General features: G+C 35.4%; 1 protein-coding gene across 6 annotated transcripts in view; it reads left to right on the top strand.

Moving 5' to 3' along the window:
• The window catches only part of ASCC3 (activating signal cointegrator 1 complex subunit 3), a 332,162-nt gene that overhangs the window by 6,799 nt on the left and 306,236 nt on the right, over positions 1-19,127 (top strand). For all 6 annotated transcript variants that reach the window (XM_073893705.1, XM_025863078.2, XM_073893703.1 and 3 more), the window contains 2 exons: positions 12,919-13,047; positions 15,754-15,904. In XM_073893705.1, coding sequence (XP_073749806.1) covers positions 12,958-13,047; positions 15,754-15,904 — 241 coding nt within the window. In that variant the 5' untranslated portion in view covers positions 12,919-12,957. The remainder of the gene's footprint in view (positions 1-12,918; positions 13,048-15,753; positions 15,905-19,127) is intronic.

The following is a 19,127-nucleotide window of genomic DNA, read 5'->3' as shown; positions in this document are numbered from 1 at the left end:
AATTAGCATATAAATGATACATAAAGCCTTGAGACTGAATGGGATCACCTAAGGAACAAGTGTAGCTAGAGAAGGGGTCTGAGATCTGATCTTAGGGCACAGCAGTGCTTAAAGGATAGGAGGATGAGGAGGAACCAACAGGAGAAAAAGTGCCAGTGTTGTTGGAGAAAAAACAAGAGATGAGATATTGGTGTCCTAGATGCAAAGTGAAGCAACTGTATCTAGAAGGACTAGGTCAAAAAACTGACAGGAATTAAACAAGGACTGAGAAGTAACATTGAATTTGGCAATGTTGAGGTTATTTGAGCTCTTTTGTTGGAACAGTGGAGGTAAAAGCCTGATTGGAATGGAATTATGGTGTAGATAAGCTGAAAAGTAGGTGTTAATTGAAGAGGGCTGTGGAGTCAGTGGAGGTTTTTAAATATGGGAGCCCCTATATCATATTTTTGGGCTTGGAGATGATCCAGTAGAGAAGAAAATATTACTAATAGAGAGGGGACAGTTTCACATCAGCAATTTTACCATGTATCCGCACTGAATAAATTTTTTTGAATGAATTAATGAAGGGATAAAAAGTGTTTTCACCAGATGCAATATATTTTTTATTGGTACTGAATAAAAAGTGAGATAAAGAACACTTTGTTTAACACCTTCTTTTTCAATGATTGTGAAAATTGATTAGGTTTCAGTCTTAGATTACCACCTTGAGTTTTACTTTTGCACCCTGGTGAGCCTGGTGTTTCTCAAGTCTTTACAAATGGTCTCTTAAAGTGTGCTGCTATGATGGGCTTGTCTAATCTTTTATTTTGTGTCCCTTTTTCCCCTTTAACCTTTTAAAAAGTTGGTACCTATTTAAAAAAAATTGGCAACCTATGATGAACTATTACCTTAAATGGCAATGAAGCACAATGTGTGTGGGAACATTAAACAAGCACCGAGATGTTCAGTGTTCAGATGTTCAGTCTCTCATTAACCTAGTAATTTTTAGGTAGTATTTTCAGAACCTATGATTTGCCATTTAGTTTGATGCTTTAAAACTATTCTCTCTCTTATTAGCCTCTGTATTTATTGAAACTTAATTAAAACTTTTAATTATGGGATATTTCAAGAATATGGGAGATTTCAGAAAATAACAAATGCTAATATACTTGCCATGCAGATTAACAGGTTTAATTTTTGTCTTATTTGCTTCAGATCTTTGTCTTTTAAAAAATACTGCAACTTACAGTATGTAAACCCAGGCATAATGAGGGGTTTGATGGAAAGAAATGGGATTAATTAACTTGGTGAAGAGAAGACTTAAAGCAGGATGACTGGTGTGTTCACCTACTTAGAAGTCACTAATATGGGAAAGAGTGCATAAATTTGATAACTTAAGTACAGATAGTTTTTCTAAGTATGTTTATGATCAGAAAGCAACATTTAGTAGTCAGTTATTTTATGGTCTATACTTATATGGAAATTTTTATAAAACGTTGAAAAACATCATTGTTCAACCTATACAGATGTGGTTTTTATTAAGTCAACAAATATCATGATTTTCCTGGTATATCCACTGTAAAAATTGTTAACCAACAATATTTAGAGAAATGACTATTACTGTTTAAAAAATTTAAAGTCACATGCTATAATTTTTTAAAACATTAGAGAAAGTATATTTTAAAAATGTTTGTAATGCTTTTTGAAACATGATGTTTCTTTCAGTAATTAGATTTTAAAAAGGTAGGGAGTGTTATTGTCAAAACTTGTTTTTCCTCTCAATTGTAGAATATATAATTAAAAGTGGCCTAGAAGTTAGAATAGAAAGAATGAGAACTAATAGGCCTGACCCTTTCAAACATTTTTTCAGTTTAGGAAGCTGTGCATAAGAAGTGATGGTTCATCTCAGAGCAAAGCACAGGGAAATATTCTGGTGGACTCTATTTGTCAGGGCATGTTTCTGACTAATATCACAGAAAGCAAAAGAAAGTGCTCTTTTTTATATCGGTAGTTAAGTTTTTACTCATAAATATTGAAACAAACATTTCAGACCTGAATATTAAATAATGGCCATGGCAATACCTTTTTTTTCCAGAAATAATAAATCATATATATTAAATGCAGTGTAGTAACATCATAGAATTTTTACTTTCTATGTATTTGTGCATAGAGAGGCATTCATAATGCCTAGTGAGTTAGTTAATAATTTACTTTTCTGTTTTTATATTTTTTGTTTACCATATAAATTCATCTGAGTCCTGATTTTAGTGTTTTTCTGTACTTGAGAAAGAGGGATAGTGAGTGTGTGCCAACTTCTTTTATATAATGTCAGTGTTAGGGCTATTTAAGAATTTCCTCTACTAGCACAAAACAATAAGTAAAGATTAATGTCATCATACCCTTCGATAAATATTTTTTGGGGGTTCTGAGTGGATAATCCTAGTTGTTTGGGTGTAAAAACTTGAGTCAGATTTCCAAAAGAAGCTCATATTCAGGAATGTAATGGTGTTCCATAAAGTTGTGATATAGTGGAACAACTGTAAGGTCAGCAAAACCCTTTCTCTCTAAAGAGCTAAGGCTAGAGAATCACTAGAGTTTTGGTTTGGTGAATTCAGGTTTTATTAAGGGACAGACAGAAGTTCTTTGGGTCTGTCCTCCAGAAGCCCATAGGTTGAGGTGGAATGAGAATTCTGCCTTTCTCAGATAATCTGTGCCAGGACCTTTTCAACTAGACCGGTGTGGAGAGAGTTAAGATACACACTCCTAGTATGTTGTGTATCTGTTCCATGTATTCTCTAGAGTAATATGTGAACTTGTTTGGTGTTTGTGAAGTGCTTTCTGACTACTCTTCTTGTTCTTAACTGGTGCTGATATGTTTTTCTAGACACTTGTTTTTTCAAGGGCATTTAAAGAAAAGCTTTCTTTATACTTAAAAAGTAAAATTAATACAATTACGGAGGTCTCATAATATGAAGACCTCGGTTTTTAGTTATGAGCCTAACTAGGTCCATTCTTCCTAGGGTGGGAAACCTGGGGTTAATATAAGTAAGTAGTTGGGGGAAGTAAATTAGAGAGTGTCAATCTTATATAAATTTCATTTTTAATAAATCATTATATATGTTGATTTATGTAAAATGTTTATATGTATGTATTATTTATCTTTTCCTTACTTTCTCTTTTCTTCATGCTCCAAGTGTGTTTTCTAATTTGATTGGAAACTATTGAAGAGCAGTTGCTTCTCGCTTAAGAATGAGTTAGGATATGAAGTTTACTATATAATGGGTGGAAATTATGAATAGTTAAAATTGCCCTTGAAAGTCCTTCAGTTGGACACAAGTTTGTCAGAACACACTGTCTTAGTATGTTGTGTGCAGTCGTGTCTTTTTTCCAGACTTGGAAAATAATCAGTTTCTTCATATGAACTAGGTGAGAAAGTTGGCTTGCTTTAATGGCCATGATGTGTGTATATATATATATTTTTAAAATATTTTATTTATTTATTTTGAGAGAGTGAAAGAGTGCATGTGGCGGGAGGAGCACAGGGAGAGGAAATCTCAAGCAGACTCTGCGTCTAATGCCGGGCTTGATCTAATCTCACAAAAATCAAGAGTCCAACACTCAACCTATTGAGCCACCCAGATGCCCCCGTATATCTTTTTAAAAAGGGGAACATGGTTTTAAACATTGCAGTGCAGCAGGATGCTCACAGTTTTGAGATGCATATGGTGATTCAAACATGAAGGGAGCATCATATTGTTATTGCTCATCCCCTATTCACTCTGGAGCAAGTATTCAGTATATTAAAATAGTGGCAGAATCTCCAGTATTATTGTTTTTGTCTTTCTATAACTTTTATTTGGCCTATTTTATTTGGTTGATTCAAATAAGTAAATGTGCCTATGATATAACTCTACTGTATTAACTAATTGATGGCAATAATGTACAAGTTAGGAATAAGGGGCAAATTTTTTTCATTTTAGAATTTACTGTGAAAAATTACCCTCCTTTGAAATGGCATACTAGAGGATTATAAATGTAATGTGTCTACGAAGGCTGATGTTTTCTGAATTCTGATCTTGACCGTGTTAACTCTTTACAACTCACTTTTTAGAAGTAAAATACAAATATTCCAGTTTATTTTTCAAGATCTGGTTTGTGGGCATATAATTCTGTTTTAGGTATTGAAATCTTAAATTCTAATTTTACTCCATTCACAACCTACTCCCGTCATTCCAGTGTTTTTATCCCTCACCTAATTATATCACTTTGACTCCCCCCACCCCAATAATTCTCTAGCATCCGTGATTGCCAACAGCTAATTTTTGACTTTGTGTTCGTTAGGAAATATAATTTGGCCGTTTTGGAGATTTTATTTGTTTATAATGAAAAATAGAGTAACTATATTTTCCTAAAGTTACTGTCAAGCAGTCAGACCCCTTTTAGAGTTTCGAAACACAGATTTGAAATATGAAGGATCTTAAAACTTGCTATGTGGTATTTCAGAATAATGTGTACTAGAATTCTAGCCCACTGGTTATTGGTTATTATCATTTCACAAAGGGAAATATATTCCTCTCAGATTTTTTTCTTCCCTATTTGAATGTTTAAAAGGGCAATGAATTTCTTCAAGACCTTTTCTTTTTTATCTGTATGTATATCTAATCAACATTCTGAAGATTCATTCAGATAATCAGAGGTGGCTACTTCTGGCTAATAAAAGTAGTCTTTTGGGTTTTAGTCTTTTATAAATTATATGCTGAGGTGTTAAGATTTATTATTTAAAGGAATTTTTTCATTTATTTATTTGCCATTTAGTAGGTCATACTAAATAAGGGATAAAAATTACTGAGGTAACTGCTACATAGGACAGTTTATCTTTTTTTTTTTTTATCAGCTGTGGCTACCAGCAACCATCCTCTCCACCCTTTCAGGGATGGAGAGGAATGCCTCCGTTTTTTGGGTTTTTTTTATTGTTATGTTAATCACCATACATTACATCATTAGTTTTTAATGTAGTGTTCCATGATTCACTGTTTGTGCATAACACCCAGTGCTCCATGCAGAACGTGCCCTCTTTAATACCCATCACCAGGCCAAACCATCCCCCCACCCCCCTGCCCTCTAGAATCCTCTGTTTTAAATGTGTATTCACTGTAGTCTTATAAACAAGAAATTTTATTTTTTTACGATTTTATTTAATTGAGAGAGAGAGAGAGTACATGAGAGGGGGGAGGGTCAGAGGGAGAAGCAGACTCCCTGCTGAGGAGGGAGCAGGATACGGACTTGATCCTGGACTCCAGGATCATGAACTGAGCCGAAGGCAGTCGCTTAACCTACTGAGCTGCCCAGGTGCCCTAAACCAGAAATTTTATTTTTTTTTAAAGATTTATTTATTATTTATTTTGAGAGAATGAGAATGAGAGAGAGAGTACATGAGAGGGGGAGGGTCAGAGGGAGAAGCAGACTCCCTGCTGAGCAGGGAGCCCGATGCAGGACTCGATCCTGGGACTCCAGGATCATGACCTGAGCCGAAGGCAGTCGCTTAACCAACTGAGCCACCCAGGCGCCCCTAAACCAGAAATTTTAACCATGAACATTAATGATGTGTCTTTAAGACCTCCAACTTGAACGTCTTTTCCTTTTGTTTGGACCTCCAATCCAGAACTTAATTATTCTCATCATTTAGGCTCTATTGTCCTACTACTACTGTCCCTATGTTATAAAACTTCAACCCTAGATCATACCAACCTTTGTTCCTTTAAGGGTTGTGATTAAACTTTTGCCTCTGTCTTCAAAATTTTTTTCTCATTGTCTTTTGAATAGTTTCAGCAGATCTCAAAGAAAATAAGAGTCATTTGGTGGAATTCACTTTCACCACCTTTTTCTCTCCTCATTCACTTTCTGCTTCACCATGTTACAAACATATCTGCATTTCCAAGTATCCATCCCTCCCTGCTTTTCCTGCTAGCAGTCTTATCTCTACCTCATGCTTTTATTCTCGTTCTTTCCTATAGTCTCAGGGACTCTACTCCCTTAGTCATAGCCTTCTGATTATTCAGCGTTTCCCTCTCTCTACTGGCTCTCCCCTGGTTATGGAATTGTGCTCTACTCTCTCCTGTATTTCAAAAACTCTTGGCCCAGTGTATTTTACTATTTCTTGCCCTTTCTCCTTTTCTTCTTGGCCAGGTTCCTTGAAAAAATAGCTTCTACCCATTTTATTACCTCATTTTCTCCCTTTCATTTATCCTTCAACCCACTGAAATTTGCTTTCTCCCCCAGTTTTTTTTTTTTTTAAGTGTGTGTGCTAAACTCACCCAAGACCTGAGAGTGGCCAAATACTGTGAACTCTGTAACAGCATTTGAAACATTCTCTTTTCTTGTGGTAACACTTTTTTCATATGACAACTCTTTGCTGATCTCTTTCTTAGAATTCTGTTCTTGGCCCTCTACTGTCTACTCTCAAGAGGTTTTTAGGGGTTTATGTGGATGGGTTCCATGGTATCCATGAGGCTTCTGAAATGAAGTACAAAATATATATGTGTATGTCTGTTTTCTCAGGTAGAAGGTCCACAGGTTTATTTATATTTGATTTAAAGCAATGTGTTCACTCATGGTTTTAACTACCTTGAAGTGGTAACACTAAATTCTCTATTTCTAGCCCACACCTTTGATAGGGAATTCAAAACTGATTATTTTACTTGATGGCACATGATCAAAATTTTCCAAAGCAGAATTAATCAGTCATCTTTCCTCTTCCTGTATGCCATCTAGACATATATACACCACCATTCTACCTCTCCTAAATCAAAAATTTGGGTGTCCTGCTTCTTTCCCCTTCATCTTCACAGGCTAGCCCACCCATTCTGTCTTTCAAATGTAAGTATCTCTCATATCCATCTTCTGCTTTTTCTTGCCTCAATTCCACCCTCTTTATCTTTCATCTGGCTTATTGTAATAAATAACTTTCCAACTGGTTTGCTGGCCTCTAGTTTTTTTTTTTATTATGTTATGTTAATCACCATACATTGCATCATTAGTTTTTGATGTAGTGTTCCATGATTCATTGTGTGCATATAACACCCAGTGCTCCATTCAGTACATGCCCTCTTTAATACCCATCACCATGCTAACCCATCCCCCCACCCCCATCCCCTCTAGAACTCTCAGTTTGTTTCTGAGAGTCCATGGTCTCTCATGGTTCATCTCCCCCTCCGACTTCCCCCCTTCATTCTTCCCCTCCTGCTATCTTTTTTTTTTTTTTAACATATAATGTATTATTTATTTCAGAGGTACAGGTCTGTGATTCAACAGTCTTACACAATTCACAGCGCTCACCATAGCACATACCCTACCCAGTGTCTGTCACCCAGCCACCCCATCCCTTCCACCCCCCCACCATTCCAGCAATCCTCAGTTTGTTTCCTGAGATTAAAAATTCCTCATATCAGTGAGATCATATGATACATGTCTTTCTCTGATTGACTTATTTCGCTCAGCATAATACCCTCCAGTTCCATCCACATCATTGCAAATGCCAAGATTTCATTCCTTTTGATGGCTGCATAATATTCCATTGTGTGTATATACCACCTCTTCTTTATCCATTCATCTGTCGATGGACATCTTGGCTCTTCCCATAGTTTGGCTATTGTGGGCATTGCTCCTATAAACATCGGGGTGCACATACCCCTTCAGATCCCTACATTTGTATCTTTGGGGTAAATGCCCAGTAGTGCAGTTGCTGGATCATATGGTAGCTCTATTTTCAACTTTTTGAGGAACCTCCATACCGTTTTCCAGAGTGGCTGCACCAGCTTGCATTCCCACCAACAGTGTAGGAGGGTTCCCCTTTCTCCGCATCCCCGCCGACATCTGTCGTTTCCTGACTTGTTAATTTTAGCCATTCTGACTGATGTGAGGTGGTATCTCATTGGGGTTTTGATTTGGAGTTCCCTGATGCTGAGCAATGTTGAGCACTTTTTCATGTGTCTATTGTGCTGGCCTCTAGTTTGACCCACCTTTAATCTGTTCACCAAACTTAAACCTGAGTAATTTTTCTACAATATGTTAATTTTTTTTCAATGACTCTGATTGTCAGGGAAAAAAGTGCTTAGATTGAGACATTGTGTTGGGTCTCTGCTTACATCTTTATTCTTATTCCATGGGTCTCCAAATGTACATTATATAGGGCTTTTCTTTTAAGCAGTAAGTCTGTTATTTTAGTTTTCTCCTTCATACCCTTACCTTTTCTTTAAAAGGCAACTCATTCAAGTCCTGTAGGTCTCAACTTCTGTCCTTACCTACCTTCCTTCCCACTCTCTTAGATATTCCACTTCTGTCTTCCTACAGTTTTTTTATAACTATTCTTAGCCATACTGGAAGCTTGTTATTCAGAGCAAGTGCGGTCATAACCCAAAATGTATTTTTTTTAATCTTTAGAGCCTCACAATGTGTCTAATGTATAGTTGGTGATCTATAGATATTTGCTGATTAAATAAATGACCAAGATGTAAAATTTGTTTTCTCATTTTGACCTTTATACATTTTAGATACCTTTAGTGTTAGTAATCTTTTTATTGGTACAAAGTACAGTGAGTTTTGAAGAGCAGAGTTTTGTAAATCTTATTTATACCCAGTGTCTGACAGTTCTTGGTAAATCAGAGAAACTCAAATATTTGTGAATAAATGACTTACAGGTCATCATGAGCAAATGAGCTATTACATTTTTAAAGTGTTAGTATTCAACCTGAGGAAGAAAAACAGATAAAACTAAATTAGGAAATCAAGTAGTATAGGTTATTTCATTTTCTTGACAAGTGTAGTTAATATTGGTCATTTTGGTGAGACCTCGGAGTTTTAAAATTTCCTCCTGTAGCAACAGTGTGACCTCATTCCCAGGCCCTGCTGTTAGATTTCTTCTTAGAGATTGGGTGTATTATCTTGTTAGGATTTTGAATTAGACTTCATCCATTTTTATTCTCATGCCCTGCTCTTTTTTGAGAAGGACAGGGGATTCAGGAGATTATAGTGGGTTATGTCAAAATGATGGAAGTAGTGGTCCCAAATACCCCTTTTATTCTAAAACGTACCTGAGGCAGAATATTCCATGTAGCAGAATATTCCATGTATCATACGTCTTTTGTTATGATGTTGCATTTTGAAAACATTAACTTATGTGGTAAAAGGCAGGTTCTGAGGCCGAATATATTCATTTTTCTGTCAAGACCTTTAAAGACTTCTGGGTTAATGTCAAACATTATGAATAGAATGCCTATCTTTATAGTCTCTTAATCTAGATAGAGAATTTAAACCCCAGCCCCCAAGGGCATTGTTTGTTGTGTGCCTTATTTCTCCTGCATGGATAATAGTAACTCTATGTTCTATCCTTGGGAGAATTGAGAAAAAAGCCACTCAAGTCACTTTCAGTTAAGACTTAATTCTCTAACAGACCCTGTTTGAGAAAGGCTCCTAGAAAGCAGATTGTGCACTTAAACTCAGGTCACTGAATTCTTAGTAGGTGGAAACTCCTTAATCACTATTGATTTGAGACAAAATTGAATGGTGATTTAAGAATAAAAGATAATATCCCTAAGACGGTTGTTCTCAAAGTGTGGTCTTTGACCTGAACTTGTTGGAAATGTAAAATTCTTATGCCCCATCTCAGTGCCATCTGATCTACTGAGTCAAAATTGGGGATGAGGAGTAGAGCAGGGGCTTAGTTTTAGCTAAATGACTGATGCATAGAGAATCTCTGTTCTGTGCTGTCTGTTGACTTGCTTTCATTTCTTCTTCCAGATTCTCCAGACAGTATTTACCCAGTGTTAGAAAAATCCAGATGTGATTCCCTGAGTCATTTTGTTCCCAGAAATGCTCTCCTAAGTTCATTCCCAATGATGAGTAGTTGAAATTTAAAGTCAGCTAGCTAGGGTGTTTATTTGCAAATTAAATCATTTTACTTTTCTGATTGAAATTCTTTGGTGTGATATAGGGCATCCTAATCTTTTTTTCCCAGCCATTTTCATACCATTTCCTTATTGATTTGCAATGCAATCATTTGTGTTTTTTTTACTTTATCTTTGTTGTTTCCGATTTCTAATCTAATTGTATTTTGCTCAGAAAATAGGATCTATATCAGGGGTCAGCAAACTAATTTGGTCACCTGGAGCCCAGTAATAGGTTTATACCTTTAAAGTGTTGTTTAAAACTAAAGCAAAGGGGCGCCTGGGTGGCTCAGTCGGTTAAGCGACTGCCTTTGGCTCAGGTCATGATCCCAGGGTCCTGGGATGGAGTCCTACATCTGGCTCCTTGCTCAGCGGGGAGCCTGCTTCTCAACCCTGTCTGCCATTCTCACTGCGTGTGCTTGTTCTCTCTCTCTTTCTCTCTCTTTCTCTCTCGCTCTCTCTGTGTCAAATAAATAAATTAAAAAAATAAAACAAAAGCAAAAACAAACCCCAAAATATGTGACAAAGTCTGCATGTGGCCTCCCAAATCTAAAATATTTACTCTCTCTTTCTGCAGGAAAAGTTTGTTGACCCCTGATCTGTATGGTACATATTCTTTGAAATTTGTTGAAATTTGCTTTATGGTCTACTATACACAGACTACTTCATTAAACTTTTATAAATGTACTTGTGAAGAATATGTATTTTCTAATCATTAGGTACAGATTTCTGTATATGTTCATTAAGTTAAACTTACTAGTTTCACTGCTCAAGTCCCTTATATAAGTTTACTGAATTTTGAAGGGGGGTTGGTTTGACCTCTCAATAATCAAATATTGAACTTTCACTGATGTTGGACTTGTGACTTTCTTCTGGAGTTCTATTTGTTTTAATTTATTTTGAGGCTCTTTCATCAGAGCATGCAAATTGAAAATTTTTATATTTTCTTAGTGAGATGTAATTTTTATTATTATGTAGAGAGGGGCTTTTTTTTTTTAAATCCTTTAGTTTTAAAGTCTGTTTTGTCTGACTTGATATTTTTGGTAAAGCCACCAGCTACTTTTGGTTATTTTTTACAGGAGGATCTTATTTCATTGTCCAGTGTTTTAGGTGTAACTCTAATGTTCACTTGATTGCTGTTTAGTAATTCTGTCAATCTTTTGAGTGTTAAGTTTAATTCATTTACACTTACTGTGAATTTTGATATATTTGGACTTCTTCCTCTTTGTCTTTCTTAATCTATACTTTGTTTATTTGTGACAGCATACTGGGTTATTCTTCAGGTCTTTATTTCAGGTCACTGCTTTTCTCTTTAGCTGCATCTAATCTAAACCCTTCCATTGATTGTTTTTAAATTTAATAAACATATATTTTTATTTTTAAAAGTTATATTTTCAACTTTGCTTTGTCATTTCTTATTCTTCATTATTTTTAAATTCTCTCTTATTTTGTTAAACAGTTCAGTTATTTTATATGTAATTATTCTAATATTGGACTCAGAGATTTTTCCAAGTATTAAACTTTGTGATAACTTCAAGGATATAAACAATGAAGAGCAGAATCAGGGCGTGGTCTGAAATATTCTATATGGCCCCCCTGGTTCTTTCTTTCCCACATTGGACGCATGCTCTTTGGCCCAATGTAATCAATGAGATCTCTTAATTGAGGACTGTAGGAAGTCTCTGGATTATAAAAACCTCTATTTCAGACTCTTGAGTAGCATTTCATAAACTCTGCACTACTTACGTTTTGGGCTATATAATTCTTTGTTGTGGGGAGACCGTCTTGTGCATTATAGGATATTTAGCAGCATAACTGGCCTCTATCTACCAGAAGCCAGTCATACTCCCCACTCTCCAGTTGTGATAACTCAAAATGTCACCAGATATTGCCAACTATCCCATGCGAGGCAAAACCATCCCTGAGAACTGTCCTAGAGACTTACATAATTTTTGTGACATTGTCCAGGGAGCCATGCCTTATAAACCTGTAGATTATAGTTTTGTTATAATAAGCAATCTTAATCCAGGATGATGCTCCAACAGTGTTTCATAGATAAAGAGACTCCCCTCATAGTCAATATTATTAGTCTGTTTGCCACAAGGTTTAGTTGTTTGTCAGCATGTAAACAGGGAGATCAGATCATCTGACTTCTTTCTCCTCTTCCCCAGCTGCTTTAATTTTTTCCTTCTGTTTTTAAGTCTCTCTGTTACCATTATCTCCTTTTCTCCATTTTTCTTTCTTTCATTATTTACCAAATAATTATCGATTACCCAAAGTATTCCCAGACTGTTCTATTTGCTAGGATACAGCAGTGAGATAAATCTTTTTTTGTCGAGAAGCGAGACAACACATAAATAAACAGGAATATATCAAATATTAGTATAAGGGGAATTGAAATTTTGTGCTTTGAGAGATAGGAGGTGGGTAGCTGTTTTGTCTTAGATTGAGTAGTCAAGAAAGTCCCATCTCAGGAAGTATCTTGTGTCAAGGAGTCAGTTATATGAACATCAGAAGAGCATTTCAAACAGGGAACCTTTAATGCAAATGCATTTAGATGGAAATGTGCTTGATACTTCAAGAAGAGAAAAAGCCGGTGAGACTCTGAAAGTAAAGGATAATGTGAGATGATATCAGTGAGCAGAAAACAAAATTGGAGAAAAGATGGGAAAGTGCTTTCATGTCTTCCAGTGTGACTGGCAGTGGTAAGACAGTACTGGAGACTTGTCCTTGGGGATCTGTAAAACTCATTTTGAAGGGATGTTATAGTAGTACCCACAAACAAGTGTTTTTGTGTTTCCTTTTCCTTCCTTCAGCCATAGTCAGTGTGGTTGTTAAAAAACTTCATGGGCAAAAAATGTGTCAGAATTTTTCAACATTGGTGGCAATTGTGTTTTAACTAATTGGTTTTTCTTTTCTCTTGTACAGGTTAATTTGTTGAGTTTGATTACTTCTCCAGCCTCCTCCCAGCAGATAAATATCATCTGTTTTGTTTCAGTTCCAGGTTTCTCCTTGTACAGATCACTGAGAATAATAGATGGCTTTACCCCGTCTCACGGGAGCTTTGCGCTCCTTTTCAAATGTCACCAAGCAAGATAATTATAATGAAGAAGTGGCTGACTTAAAGGTAAACTTTTTAGATGAAAACATTATAAATGTACAATGGAAGCAGATAATTGACATTATTTTTTTCAGTTTTGTGTACTTAAAATGGTAAGTTTTCTCTTGTTTGGTGTTATACCAGGAAAGGGAATGGGTAATGATGTTTCCTATGAACATACTTACCTTAAGCACCTATGACTGTATTGTCAAAGAGAATAATCAGAAGTATGATAGAGAATTCTTTGTTAGTTTTTGTTGCTAAGATTTCTGCCACCGTTAATTTTGTAATTTAATCCAGTAATTTAACTCTGGAACATCTGAGTAAGTTTATGGGTCTCTGGTAAAATTTTTATCAAATGGACAGAAATAATGTCTTTACCATAACATGGAAAGTATGAATATTAATGTCTTAAAATTAGTAGCTGGTCTCATAATTGACTTCGGTCTGGTCCTTATAATTGATTGTGGACTTTATAGGCCTGAAGGTATATAAACTATATATGAACGTGTGAGCTCTATTATATATATATGAAGGAACTGACCCTATGTTGTTTTTTAAAGAACAACAGTCACTTTGATGACTCTTTATTTGACTCTATTGTAGAATATTAATGTTGTTTTCTGATAGGTTGGAGTTTTATTGCTTACAGTCCTTAGGCAGTTTTAGAATTAATGCCTTCATTTAATGATAGATACTAGGAAGATTTGTTAACAACCTTTAGATAGATTTTTCCTCTAACAGTGATACAGTTTTGCTACAGAAAACAGTTGACCTTCTTTACAGTGGGAGCTGTTTGCATTTTCATGGCAATTAAAATAAAGGTATAGTCTATACAGTTAATTAATATTACTATCTTAAACTTGAATTGTTTTCTCTCCTCACTTAACCAAAGCCCCTTTTACAAGTTACTTGTAAAACAAGTATTAGACATATAACAGAAGATTTTAAAATTTGAAAATGTATAAGGACTGCATGCTTATTTCATCTCATTTCATTTATTCTTACAGACTTTTAGACACTTCTTTTTTTCCTAAGGAAAGTGGCAGATCTAATGAGGCTTATTTTATTATTTTCTCTCTTTCTTTTTTTTTTAAAGAGAGAGGGAACAGGGGAGGGGGGAAGGGTAGAGGGAGAGGGAGAAAGAGAATCTTAAGCAGGGGTGCCTGGGTGGCACAGTTGTTAAGCATCCAACTCTTGGTTTCCGCTCAGGTCATGATCTCAGGGTTCTGGGATTGAGTGCCACATTGGGCTCCATGCCTAGCACAGAGTCTGCTTGAGATTCTCTCTCCCTCTCCCTCTGCCCCTCCCTCTCATACTGTTTCTCTCTCTCTCAAATAAATAAATACATCTTAAAAAAATAAAATCTTAAGCAGGCTCCATGCCCAGTGCAGAGCCCAGCATGGAGCCCAACACAGGCCCCAACACGGAGCCCGGTGTGGGGCTCAATCTCACAACCTTGAGACCATGACCTGAGCTGAAATGAAGAGTTGGATTCTCAACTGACTGAGCCATCCAGACACCCTCTAATGAGCCTCATTTTAATGTAACTTTTTATCTTGGAGATACGTCCAACAATATAAAAGAGGGAAAAGTAAGCTGAACCTTTTTGTGCCTATAACCCATTGAAACAATTTAATTCAATTTATGGCCAATTTTTTTTAAAGTTTCTTTGTTTATTTTAGTAATCTGTACATTCAGTGTTGGGCTCGAACTCATGATCCCAAGACCCAGGAGTCACATGCTCTTCTCACTAAGCCAGCCAGGTGCTCCTGTGGCTAATCTTACTTCATTTCTACATTTGTCCATTTTCTTACCCCTAAGCCCAGATTAATTAGCATTAATTAACATTTTAAATTAGAAGACTGAGGCAGGGAAATAATAATGAATTATGCAATATCATCACTACAACCAAGATGAAAATTACAGTTTTCTGTCTAATCCACTGCTTTTTTATTTGGTCAGAGGTCTTCGTGAAGTTTAATCCATGGGTCAAGGCCAGTGTTATGAAATAAAATTTTTATTGCTTTCTATGTCAGTTCTTGAGAATGGAAATATTTATAGTCTCAAGAAAAGAGTGTGAATAGATAAGAATCTCCTGGATGCCTAAGCTGTTTTAGGATCATACTTAGGAAAACAATACTGATTTGAGTGTATTGAACACATAATAGGAATCTGATTTTCCTTAAATACCTTTCATCAAAAAGTATGACATATACACTTATATGTAATATGTATGATCTAAGCTATATTAAAAAAAAATGGAAAAGAAGTATGTGGGATATTACCAGTTGTTATTATCTGGATGTTGGACCTTTTCATAAGTTGTTTTTTGTTTTTTGTTTTTACCTAGGCTCCACACCCAACACGGGGTCCAAACTCATGACTCTGACATCAAGAGTCACATGCTCTACCTACCCTGCCAGCCAGGCACCCCTGGATGTTGGACTTTTTCCTTTGTTCCTTTTTTTTTGTTGTATGAAAATAATTGCATAATGAATATTCATTGTGATTGAAACTATAAAAAATAAAGTTTTTTTAAATATATCTTTTAAACAGACAAGATTTTTTAAAATCACATTTAAATAAAGCTCCTTCTGGGAGCTTAAGTTAAAAAGCAATTTTGAATTCTTGTGGGTAGTGCCACATTGTATAATGTAATGCAAAATATATGTGGTAAGTGATGGCTTTGAGGAAACCATTAACTAATGTCTCTGTATTATGCTGTTTTAGGTGAAGCGGTCCAAACTTCATGAACAAATTGTAGATTTGGATATGACATGGAAGAAGATAGTAAAAATTTTGAATGAAAAACTGGAGAAGAGTGAAATGCAAAGTGTAAATGAAGACTTAAATGATATATTGCAGGCTGCAAAACAGATAGGTATAGTTTTGTTTTGTCTTATAGAACCACTAAGGTTTGAAAATAGATTCCTTTTAAACTGTATACTATATAGGGAAAGGCTCAAGTTTCCAGACAATTATTTATAATTATAAAAGATAGTCTTATCTATCTAGGAGCTCAGGATAGAGTCATAGAAGCAGAATTAAATTAGTAATTATTATACAATCAATCATGAAGGAGTCATAGGAATTTAGAATTTGAAAACCACTATTATGTTTGAAATAAGGAGAGGGTAAATGAAAATTTTAATGTAGCATGGAGGAACCTTAAAAGCCATGTAGCTCAGTTTCTTATAAAGGCCCGCCAGCACTTGGTGAGGGACAGCACTGAAGCTAAACTTTGCTTCAATTCCTGTTGCACACTAATATTCTCGTCAATTGATTACATTTGAAAGAAATTATAAATAGAGATTGTGATACTATATATTAATATAGATTGCTTTCCCAAGATTAAAAACAAAAACAAAGTAAAACAAATGATTCTTTGGTAAAACATCTGAGTTTGTTCAACATTCTCAAATGTTCAGCCTCTCTTTCTGAACTCTGATAACTAAAAAGCATAATTAACACAACTGTAGTTCTAAATTTTCCAGATTCAGGTTTGTACCCAGAAAGTTCATGCTGATACTCGGCCCTATGAGATCTGGCCTCCACCTTTCTTCTGACCTCGAGCCATCCTTGCGCTCACCAACTGTGCTTCATGAGATGCTGGCCTTTTCTCACTTCTTCAGTCCTAGTTGGTGCAGGTCATGTTGCTCCCTAGGTTGAGAATGTACTTCTGTCCTACTCTTAGAGTGGGTAGGTCCTTTCTTGTTGTTTTGAACTCAGCTAAAAACTTATTTTCTTAATGAGGCCCTCACTGACCATCCGGTCTCCATTTGTTACCCAGTCACGCTTTTATCTTACAACCTCAGTAACGTTTTCTCCGTAATGTTTATCATTATCTGATATTTGCCTTGTTTGTTTATTGCCTGTGTTTTGCTACTAGGATGTAAGTTTCATGAGAATAGGATCTTATTTTTCTTGTTCTGTAACACTTCATCCTTGGTGCTTAGAATAGTGTTTGGCATGTTTTAGAGCCTTAAGATTCACTTGATAAATAAATGAAGTTTTCTCAGGTGATTTCCTGGTAGAGGAAAAATTCAGATCCTTTATCATATGCTGCTTGGCAGTTTTCTTCCTTACACTAACTTTGGGGAGGGTGTTTCTGTTATATCTCATATACTTGACTTATTTATGATCATCAAATCTTTATATTTATTTTTCAAATATTTTGACTTTGATGTATTATTTATCATTGGTTTGTAATATGGTATAATATTAAATTTAATGGCCTCGTTTTAAGTTGTTCAAGTACAAAGTGAATGTCACGTTATCTTTTTGTAGTTACATTATCTTCTGAAGTTCAAGGGCTTTATTAAGTAAGGGATTTTTTTGTTTAAGCCTAGGAGAAATGAAGTGCACTTTGATGAGATTTGTAATAGTATTTGGCATAGAATCATACTTTTATATTTTAAAAATATAGAAATCTAGAGGTAGTTAGATTCATTGGAAAATTGTAGTGAAAATACAGTCTCCAGTTTACCAACATCAACTTGACTAGGATCTTAACTTTTCTGGACTTCACTGTTTTCATTTCTAAGATGTTAGGGCCATTGGGGAGAGGGGATAGTCTGACTAAAATACTTTTTCAAAAACTGTAGAAGGTGTCTTTCCTCTTCTTTAGTTCAGTTGTAAAAATAACTCAGAATACTTAGCAAAACAATATTAAAATATTGAGTTTATTCTGTACCATGACTAAATTATTTCTTTATTTAAATGATGTGGAAAGTAAGGTTTTTAAGAAATTAAGTACCCTTTAGACATCTTCCCTGGGTATCTCTGACAAATCAGAAATCATTGCTTTAAATATCAGTTATTAAATGTAATCCTAGGAGTTTTGCCTGTTGGCAAAACATCTGATTCATACTCAGGTACTAATCTATTCATTGATGTGTTTAAGGAATTGATTATTTTGAGATGTAATTTCTCAAAAGAATATTTTCATGACAGAGAAGACCTTCAGGTTGGATTTAGGCAGATACTCTATTATATCTACTTTTTATTTTTTTTTTATTTTTTTTTTTTTAAAGATTTTATTTATTTATTTGAGAGACAGTGAGAGAGAGAGAGCGAGCACATGAGAGGGGGGAGGGTCAGAGGGAGAAGCAGACTCCCTGCTAAGCAGGGAGCCCGATGCGGGACTCGATCCCGGGACTCCAGGATCATGACCTGAGCCGAAGGCAGTCGATTAACCAACTGAGCCACCCAGGCGCCCCTATTATATCTACTTTTTAATGCTGTGTTTAACTTGAATAAGTATTAGCTTTATTGAAACTAATAGTTGACTAGTAGTCAGCTGCTCGTTCTGAATGAAAATACTGCTGATAATGAAGTTTAATTAAAATTAGCTTTGAAAAAATTAGTCTCATGGGAAAAATGTTTTTGTGATTTCTTATATTGCTCTTTCACACAAGTAATTTGGTGTAATTGTATTAAAGAGGTAGAGTAAAAGAATAAAGAAAGAAAAACAACCACTTATATTCCAATTGAATATAGTAGTATAAGGTACTTAATTTAAGACCATGTATAATGTCTAGTCATTGTAATGGGTATTTTAAGCTGGTGAGGGACATCAGAGAACATCGGTACAGTCCCTTCACTTAGTATGTAAAGTAACAGAACCCCTGAAGTTTAACTGAATCCCGTGGTTGATTTGTGGTGAAGATAGGCTAGACCCAGATTCTGAAATAGAAACATGATGAAAATACTAGATTCTTTCCTTTACCTTGTAGTCAGATGTCATGTTCCGTCAAGTCTACTTTCCCCCTATTCTTAAATTTACTCTATGTTATTTACCATTGCTCTAATTTAGGCTTTTAACATCTCTCTGAATTACTGTAGTAGCCTATTGCCTCAGCCTTCCTTTCTTACTCAACTTCTTCACTGTTACTAGACTGATCTTTGTAAAAAAGCAAAGCTCATTTTTTATTCCCATATTACTCTTTAGACCAAATCCCTTAGAATGGACATAAGAAAAGCTTCTTTATGAATTGAAACAATTTACCTTTTCATTTCCTTGCCATTCTATCATATGCAACTTTTACTACTAATCATATACAGTGTTAACTAACTTAATTTCTCCAACAGTGCTTACTGTTTTT

The sequence above is a fragment of the Callorhinus ursinus genome, unplaced genomic scaffold (genome assembly GCF_003265705.2).
Source record: "Callorhinus ursinus isolate GAN/ISIS: 27379988/994484 unplaced genomic scaffold, GSC_fseal_2.0 scaffold6, whole genome shotgun sequence".
Classification (NCBI taxonomy): domain Eukaryota; kingdom Metazoa; phylum Chordata; class Mammalia; order Carnivora; family Otariidae; genus Callorhinus; species Callorhinus ursinus.
This window is presented reverse-complemented; position numbering and strand designations above follow the sequence as displayed.